The sequence below is a fragment of the Pempheris klunzingeri genome, chromosome 6 (assembly GCF_042242105.1).
Source record: "Pempheris klunzingeri isolate RE-2024b chromosome 6, fPemKlu1.hap1, whole genome shotgun sequence".
NCBI lineage: Eukaryota > Metazoa > Chordata > Actinopteri > Acropomatiformes > Pempheridae > Pempheris > Pempheris klunzingeri.
The window spans coordinates 27,886,521-27,895,097 of NC_092017.1; the positions used below are offsets into that span (position 1 = coordinate 27,886,521).

At 49.9% G+C, this 8,577-nt stretch overlaps 1 protein-coding gene across 1 annotated transcript in view; it reads right to left on the bottom strand.

Annotated features, from left to right (window-relative positions):
* The window catches only part of pde4dip (phosphodiesterase 4D interacting protein), a 37,640-nt gene extending 29,474 nt beyond the window's left edge, over positions 1-8,166 (bottom strand). Inside the window, exons 1-12 of the mRNA XM_070831609.1 lie at positions 6,931-8,166; positions 5,080-5,217; positions 4,863-4,982; positions 4,644-4,736; positions 4,240-4,449; positions 3,686-3,844; positions 3,222-3,314; positions 2,781-2,918; positions 2,027-2,206; positions 1,154-1,348; positions 824-1,078; positions 152-317 (exon numbers count right to left, since the gene is read on the bottom strand). Coding sequence (XP_070687710.1) covers positions 152-317; positions 824-1,078; positions 1,154-1,348; positions 2,027-2,206; positions 2,781-2,918; positions 3,222-3,314; positions 3,686-3,844; positions 4,240-4,449; positions 4,644-4,736; positions 4,863-4,982; positions 5,080-5,217; positions 6,931-8,166 — 2,983 coding nt within the window. The remainder of the gene's footprint in view (positions 1-151; positions 318-823; positions 1,079-1,153; positions 1,349-2,026; positions 2,207-2,780; positions 2,919-3,221; positions 3,315-3,685; positions 3,845-4,239; positions 4,450-4,643; positions 4,737-4,862; positions 4,983-5,079; positions 5,218-6,930) is intronic.
* Between the last annotated feature and the right edge of the window lie 411 nt (positions 8,167-8,577).

Here is an 8,577-nt window from a genome sequence, read left to right on the forward strand (position 1 = left end):
AGCTGGAGAGTTCAGTGTTAGTGTTTGAGCCCAGAAGGTCCCGTGGGTTAGATTCTGTTAGATTAGTAAGATCACTCCACTCAGAGCCACGGCTCCCTGCAGCTGGGGGGGGGGCGCTACAGATACTGTCCCATGCTTCTCTGGTGCCCACCTCCAAACTCAGGCTGCCTGCCGTTGGGCCGGTCCCGGCCCAGGACGGGGCCTCTGGCTGGGGGGCCGTCCTGCTGGACCAGGCTCTCCCTCAGCTCCTGAACCTCCTGGGTCAACCGCTCCACCAGAGGGAGGCCTGAGGGCTCCACCATCTGCTTCTGGAGGTCCTGCAGAACACACACACACACACACACACACACACACACACAGCAACACATGAACAACACAACAACAGACCTGTTTTTCGACAGAAAAAACTGAATAATTTGAATTTGAATGTTTACACAGAAGGATTGTTGTGTTGGGAGCTTTTTTACATCATCTTTCATTGTTTTCATTATAATTTATCGTTTAACTTCTTTTTTTTCTTTGATTTTTCACTACGATGCCTCACATCTTGTAAAATAGAATTATTTAAAAGAATCTAATTTCTTCTATTTTGCTGGGTTTTTTTCACTTCCTTCAGATGTTTCACATTAAAAGCTTTCCAGTAACATAATCTTTCACCTTCCTGGAGGGCTTTTAGTATGAAAACACCGTCATTGCATTTTATTGACAAAAACTTAAAACTGATGGAGAACACAGTGCTGTGTGTGCTGTATTTGAATATTGGCCTTTTCTATGAGAGTTGAGGTGAAGACAACATCACAGACATCATCTCCCCCTCACTGACCCTGATGATCTCCTCCTTCACGTGCAGCGTCCTGGAGAGGGACTCCACCCGGACAGCCTGGTTCCTGCTGAGCTCCTGGTTCTCCTTCTCCCTCCTCAGAGCCAGACGCAGCTCCTCCTGCACGGCCCGGAGCTCCACGGCCGAGTCCGGCCCAGAGCCGGACCTCGATCCGACGCCGGAGCTCAGCTGACGGCGAAGCTCCTGGAGCCTCGCCGTCTGCTCGGCCATCACCTCGCCCAGCTGGCTGGCGGAGTCCTGCGGTGGAGGGATTGTGTTAGTTTCATCGTGAAAACGTCACCAAAGTGCCTCTGCCGAGCTCCTCGGCTCTACCTGGATGTACTGGTCCCTGGAGCTGATGGTTTTGAGCAGATCCTGGACCTGCTGCTGGTGCTCCTGGGCCTGGCACGTCCGGTCGGCCAGCACTTCCTGGAAGAGGCGGTCTTTGAGCTGGAGGCGGACCTTCAGCTCCTCCAGAACGTCGCTGGGAGCTGATTGGATCTGAGCCAGCAGAGAGCAGCGCAGCTCCTGCACCCGAGGGAAGAAGAAGAAGAAACATGAATCCAGTGAGGCCAGGATTACAACAAGCTGTGTTTCTGAGTTGGTTTTAACTGGTAAAACTGGTTAAAATCTACAACTTACATCAGTCATTTTGTCTTAATGTGTATAAACTGTGATATTTGTTGTTGATTTGTTTGATCGCTCCTCTGTTGCTCTTCCTGGGGGGAGTTTTCCATTTAAAAGGCTGTTTCAACTTGAAAATAAGTCACCCACCAGTTCTTCAACTGTGGTTTAACTAATCTGGGATAAAACACAGTGAGGGGGGGTTGATTTAAAAAAGCTTTTCTCTAAATGTGACTAAAAGTAACCAAACTAGCTGCCTATGAATCTGCAGTCATAATCATTTATTATCTTTATTATTTATTATCTTTACCGTAACATGACCCCTTAGTCACAATCATGACAAAAACATCCACGTTTTCATTAAATCTCAGTTATTCTGAATAACAATGTGCCCTTATTTTGAAAAACCTGGATATCTGCGTGCTAATCCACATAAGAACTGTATTTATCACTGACTATATTTCACTATAAAGACAGACGTAGCTTCTGTAGCTGCACAAACTGAAGCTGAGGAACAGATTATAGCTGAAATCAGTGTTTTTCTAAGTCCCTCTCCCCCTTTCGGTCACTTCCTGTCTGTACCTGTGCTTCCTGCGTGCGGCCGTGCAGCGCCGCCTGCAGCTGGCCGATGATGCCGTCTCTCTCCCTCAGGATGCGGCTCTGCTGCTCCTCGCTCTCCTCCTGCTGCCGCTGCACGCTCCTCCAGGCGTCGCACACCTGCTCCAGCTCCAGAGCCTTACCACGCAGCAGCACCTCCAGGCTCTAACACACACACACACACACACACACACACAGGAGGCGTCATGACTCCTCACAGCTGCTCCACTAGCGCCACCTAGTGGTGCCTAGTCTGTTCTGCATGTGTCCTCGAGGCCGTGCTGCTGTTTGTGTTCATTACTTACTAATTTTGGCAGAATTTCTTCTTATTTACATTTATCTACCAGACTCACGTCACTCTGCAGCTCTGTTGATAATAGATCTGCAGATAAACTCTGAAAATGAGCCTCAGCTTAAACTCCTGAACAGAAAATGAAGTCATAATAATTTAACACTTCTTTTTCCCACAAATTGTTCACTAGTCTTCCTGGACTATAAATCAGTAAATAAATAAATAAAAATTCAATACTTAAAATAGTTTCAGTGAAAAGAACCAGATTGCTAACTTTAATAATTTAAATACAGAACTTCCCAACACTTTGTCTTTATTTCTTACCCTTTGCTTTTTCTTATATTTCTGTTGTTGCTGCTTGTTTTGTCAGTAATGAATGCCGGAGGAGTCACAGTGAGTGGGAGAGGAAGTGTGTGTGTGTGTGTGTGTGTGTGTGTGTGTTCTTACAGAGATGGTCTCCTCGTTGTTGGCCAGCACACAGCGCTGCCTCTCCAGGTCTCTCTCCTTCTCTCTGAGCAGCAGCTGAAGCCCACGACTCTCCTCCTCTTTCTCCTCCAAGCAGCGGAACTTCTCGTCCACCACTCGCTGCCGGGAAAAAAGCTTCAGGTGGGATTCTACGGACGACTTCATGAACAAACTGAGTCTTCGTGATGTAAAGTTAAGTCTCTTGGAGTCATTGTTTCTGAATGATTTATTCTTTTATGGTCTCAGTCAGTCTCCTCGTTAAATATAGGTTAAATAAAACATGAATGAAAGTCTACAGGAAGCAGAGGCTCTAATTTAGCTGGACTAAATAAATAAACCAGGTCTGAATGCAGGCTGCTGTTAGACTCTGTGTGTGTGTGTGTGTGTGTGTGTGTGTGTGTGTGTGTGTGTGTGTGTGTTTACCTCCAGAGCTCGGTCTCTCTCCTTGATACGCTGGCGGAGTTTTTGAAGTTGGGAGTCTCTCTTCTCCTTCGTATCCTCCAACAGCTCACAGTCCTGATATTTAAAATACACAACCAGCCAGAACACATCAGTGTGTGTGTGTGTGTGTGTGTGTGTGTGTCTGTCAATCAAGCAAACCCTTCAATCTATTTAAAGGAACAGTAATGTTTTTTTAAAAAAGTGAAACAGAAACGAGGAGGAGCTGAGTCACCTCCGATCGGACTGTTTTCTTGGACTATCTTGTGGTTGTCTGAGGAACTACAGCTTGTCTGTGTTCGGTATGCGCGGCATGAAAAGAATGTGCAGTGTGACGTGACCCCTGCATGAACCCCATGAATGGAAAACGCTGTGTGGAGCTGTTTGCTGTCCACAGTTTGTTAGTCAGGCCGAGTGTGTGTGTGTGTGTGTGTGTGTGTGTGTCTGACCTCGATCAGCTGCTCTTTGGTCAGCAGGGACGTCCTCAGCTCTCTGACGGTCCTCTCTCTCTCCTCATCCTCCCTCCGTCTCTCTTGCTCGCCCTCTCTCAGCCGCTCCTCTCTCTCCTGCAGGGCTGATCGAGCCTTTTCCAGAGCCAGCTGCAGATCCTGAGCATCACACAGACACACAGACACACGTCAACACTGCAGGAGAACTCAAGTTTTCTAAAAGCTGAGCCCTGTTTGTCCATGTTTTGGTGTCTAAGTGACTAATAACTGTAGATTGCCTGATGAAAGCTCCTTGTTTTTCAAAGCCACCAGACTTCACTCAAAAAACAGTGATTTTATCTTGCAGAACACAAGAGTTGGTTTACTGCTACCTCAGGCACTTAGTTTGTTTACGCTATGGGGAAAACTAAGTGCCATTACATCAGCGAGGTAAAATTACTGTTTTTCTCCATGGAGTCTGGTCCTGGTTTAAAAATTCTGAAGTTACGCTGTAAATACAAAGAGCCAAGATGCAAGGCGGTCTATCAGTGCACTCACTCGTCCCCATGTCTCACCTGGTTGTGCCTCTCTGTCTCCCTCCTGTGCTGAAGCGCCCCCTGCAGGTCTTTATCCAGCCTCTGCAGGGCTCGGCTCAGGTCCTCCTGCGTCCTGGCCGCCTGCCGCTGCGCCCTCTGACTGGCCTGCAGCTCCAGCTGGGCCTGGAACAGAGACGCCTGCAGAGCCAGCACCTCGCCCTGCCCTCGAACACTCTCTGCACCAGACACCTGCAGGTCCGGTGACGGCGGAGAGAGACAGAGAGAGAAAGAGATTCCAGTCAATGAGAAACAAGCCATTTCAGCGGGGGTGGTACTCATCTGTGGAGTTTTGTTAATTACAACAGTGATGTGTGAGCGCAGCTGCTCGCTGCTGTGAACGAGCTCCTGTTTGGTGTCATTCAGAGTCAAAACCGAGAACAAACCTGCAGCTGCTGCAGCTGGCTGCGGTTGGCGAGCTCTTTGAGAGAACACAGCATCTTATTCTGCTCCTCGATCACCCGATACAGCTCTGCAGCCTGCTCACACACACACAGAAACACAGTGTTTACACGAAGCTATGCACTCTATCCATCTATCTATCCATCCATCCATCCATCCATCTATCTATCCATCCATCCGTCTATCCATCCATCCATCTATACCTGTGCGTCCTTGGAGTTCAGGGTATCCGTGATGTTCTGGATGTTTCGCTCCTGACGCTGGGCTTCCTCTTGGGCTGAACGCAGCTCCAGCTCCATCTCACTGAGACGCTCCTGCAGCTTCTACACACACACACACACACATATTATATAAACACAGATGCAGATGGATGGAGTGCAGGTGTAGCAGGTGTAGCAGGTGCAGGCGGCGTGCTGGTACCTGGTTCCTGGTCTCGCCGTCTCTGATCTTGGCCTGCAGCGAGTGGACCTGGTCCTGGGCCCTCTGCAGCTCTCCCACACACTGACCTGCAGCGCTCTCGTAGCGGCTGAGCTCGCCCTGCTGCTCGTCGATCAGCCTCTGACACACAGGAAGACAACACAAGTCAGCTGGCGGTGAAAATACGTGGTCGTTAATTTGCATATGGTAACAGGTGCCGTGTTGTTGTTCATGTCTGGACTCAAACACAGTTAAAGGAGCATTCCCACTGCAGCTGACTGAGCGACAGTGGAAAGTGATGTCAGTTCACTGCTGGATGACTTCCTGGGGAAGCGGCTGTTGCCACGGCAGCACGCTGTTGACTTCCTTGTTTTTGTTTTTATTATCTGCGTAATGAGATGGTGTCACTCGGCGCCGTTAGCTGTGTGTGCGGCTTGTTCTACAGCTGGTTCACACGCGGTGATGTAATGGAAGTAGAGACATCTGAAGCATCAATTCATCTATTTTAGTTTTCATGGAAGAAGCAGAAAGTGTTGTAGAAGTGAGGCTCGACAGAAAATAAGAGAGACAGAAAGGAAATAATAAACTGCTGAGCTGCTCCACTTACCAAACAACACTTCTCTCTACTTATTTGCTGTTTCACTTTACCTGCTGTGTTACCATAAGAAATTAATTGGACACTTTCTCCATCTTCCTCCTAATTAGTGCTGTAACTAGTATTACATTTACAGTTTGCACCACATACGCTGAATTTTAAATCATAAAATCCTGAATTGTTTTCAGTTTCAGTGTCTGACGATGCCTGATGTGTGACAGCTGGAGGGATCGAACACGGTGAGATCTTCAGACCAGTGAGCGTCGGGGCCGTATGACAGACAGACCGACGACAGACAGACAGACAGACAGACAGACAACAGAGCCGTCTTTCACGCTGATCATTACCATAACAATAGAAGTTATGAAGCAGGATCAGGCCGAGCTGAGCCGAGCTGAGCTGAGCTGAGCCTTCACGCCAGACAAGACCGACTGCCGCAGCGCTTGGAGACTGTTCCCACGGCAACGGACGTGCGTTGCTAGGGTACCGAGGAGGAAGAGCATTAATGCCGCCCTCCCCCTGAGAGGGTATAATCAAGGCAGCGAGCGTGATCGGCTTCGTCAGCTCGTCGGAGGAGAAGACTGAGAGAGAGAATCATTTTCTCCACTTCTTCTTCAGTTTTTTTTTAAAGGATAAAGGTTAAATCAGGTCTGATGTTCCTCAGACATGCAGAAGTTGTCCTGTTTTAGTCTGATAATTAAGACTGAGGCACCATTTGATCTGTTGGCTGTGGTTCAGAGGTCTGAAACCAGGCCAGACAGAGGCCCCCGTTTCTCAGCTTAGGATATGATGGAGTCTCTGATTAGGACTTTAGATCAGCCAGCATTGCATCAAGTCATTAAAAATCAGAAACTACAGAATGTTTGCACAACAAATGGTGCTTTCACAGTTTGATTTTACTGAAGATTGTCCTGTTTGTAAAATCCAAAAGGAAAATATTCTATTTCTATGATGTGAAAGAGCACAGAGGTGATTTAGTATTGCTTGTCAATAACGTTTGGGGACTTCATAAAACTGATTATATTAAAAAAAAATGGTCAGAATTGAAGCTGCTGAGGTTGAAAAGGATTAAATCTTCATTAACATTTCCCATAATGCAACTCAGTTAGTGTCTTTCACCCTCCTTGGCTGGGAAACAAATACAGAGAAATTATGAAAATTAAAAATATTGTTTTCCAGCCGAGTACTGTTGAGTTGCATTGTGGGAAATGTAGGATCCAGGTTTTGGGAGGTCAGAGGTCGTGTGGCTCCAGATCTACCTGCTGAAAGCGGAACGGCCCGCACTGAACATAATCATCCAGCCACTGCTCCTCCATCTCCTCCAGCTCCGCCTGGAGCTCCTGCTGGGGACACGGGATCACCAGCTCCGGTACCGGCTGGTGGGGGAACAGCTCACAGTCTGCCTGCTCCAGCTTGGCTTTGATCAGAACTGGGAGCTTGCTGCCCCTCCGAGGCTTCACGGGCCGGTACTCCCAGCCCTTCAGGAGGCTCAGCATCATCTCGAGCCCACAGACGGAGCTCTCACTCGGGGGTTTGTCCCACGGAGCGTCCCTTCTGGCCGGAGCCTCCTCTGGTTCGTTGTCTTCCGTCTCTTTGTGGTCGGCAGGAGGACGGCCCACGTCCACGGTGGTCTCCAGAGATTCTACAGACGACGCCGGGCTGGGAGTCGTCCCGTCACACGTGGTTTTCTCTGTGTCCAGACCGGCCGAGGAGGACTCAAAGGTGACAGCCGAGGCCTCGGATGCTCCTGAGGCTCTGGACGGGCCCTCGGCCCCCGGAGCGGCTGCTGAGTAGCGGGTGGACGGGCCGCAGGACGTGCTCCTACGCCCGACCCTGCGAGGCACCTTACACACCGCCTCATAGTCAGAATCAGCAACACGGAGTGCTGCACAACCCCGGCACCGCTTCGGCTTTTGGCCCGAGGTAGAGTCTGCTGCCGGGCACTGGAGGAGGTGGTGGGTGTGGTGGGTGTGGTGGGTGTGGTTGTCCAGGGTGGGGTCCTCCTTCTCAGCCCAGGATTCATACACAGAATAAGCCAGATCATCCTGGATCATATCTGAGTATCTTACGTCCTGCAGGGCCGACAGATCCACCACAGGAGACTCTTCGGACTCCACCTCGGTCCCGACAACCTCCACGCCGGACCCGGGTGGAGCCACGCTCCCATCCTCTGCGTTGTTCTTCCGGTACAGACCTCCGATGCACTGCCTCAGCCGGTCTTTCTCCAGCAGCAGCTTGTGGAGGCGCTCCAGAGAGAGCGCCTCAACGCGGGCGATGACCGTGTCGAAGCGGTACATGCGGTCCAGCATGAAGGTGCACTTGGAGCAGGCGAACTCCCCACGGCCGTCCCGGGTCAGCTCGCGGCCCAGAGCGTGGGACAGCAGCACCTGCAGGTTGACCTTGGCCGCGGGGTGGAAGATCCACCGGCGCTGGTTGCCGCAGAGCTCGCGGGCGCAGATCCTGCACGCCTCCTTCATCTTCACCACGTCCAGCATCCCAGCACCCCCAGGAGGCAGCTGTGTCTCTGGACCGTGAACGTTAAAGTGCTCAGTTTTTGAATGGAGTTCTGCACAAGTGTGCTCCAGAAGTTCTTCTCCAAACCATCCAAAGTCTGGAAAGTTTGATTAAAACCACATTAAAAGGTTCCTTTTTGTCCCGAACTGTGTTTTTTATGTCATGGAAGCTAAAAAATAAATAGACTTTAACAAGAATCTCTGAGAAGAAGTCTTTCTGATGGAGGCGCAGCTCACTTGATGATGGAGATCTTCATCTTCATCTTCATCTTCATCAGAGTCACAAATCTCGTCGGATCACGCCGACATGACAGCGTGATCAGCAGCGTTGGCTCCGAGAGGAGGATGTCCAGGCGGAGCGGATGTCAGGGCTCACACTTTCACTTCCTCGGC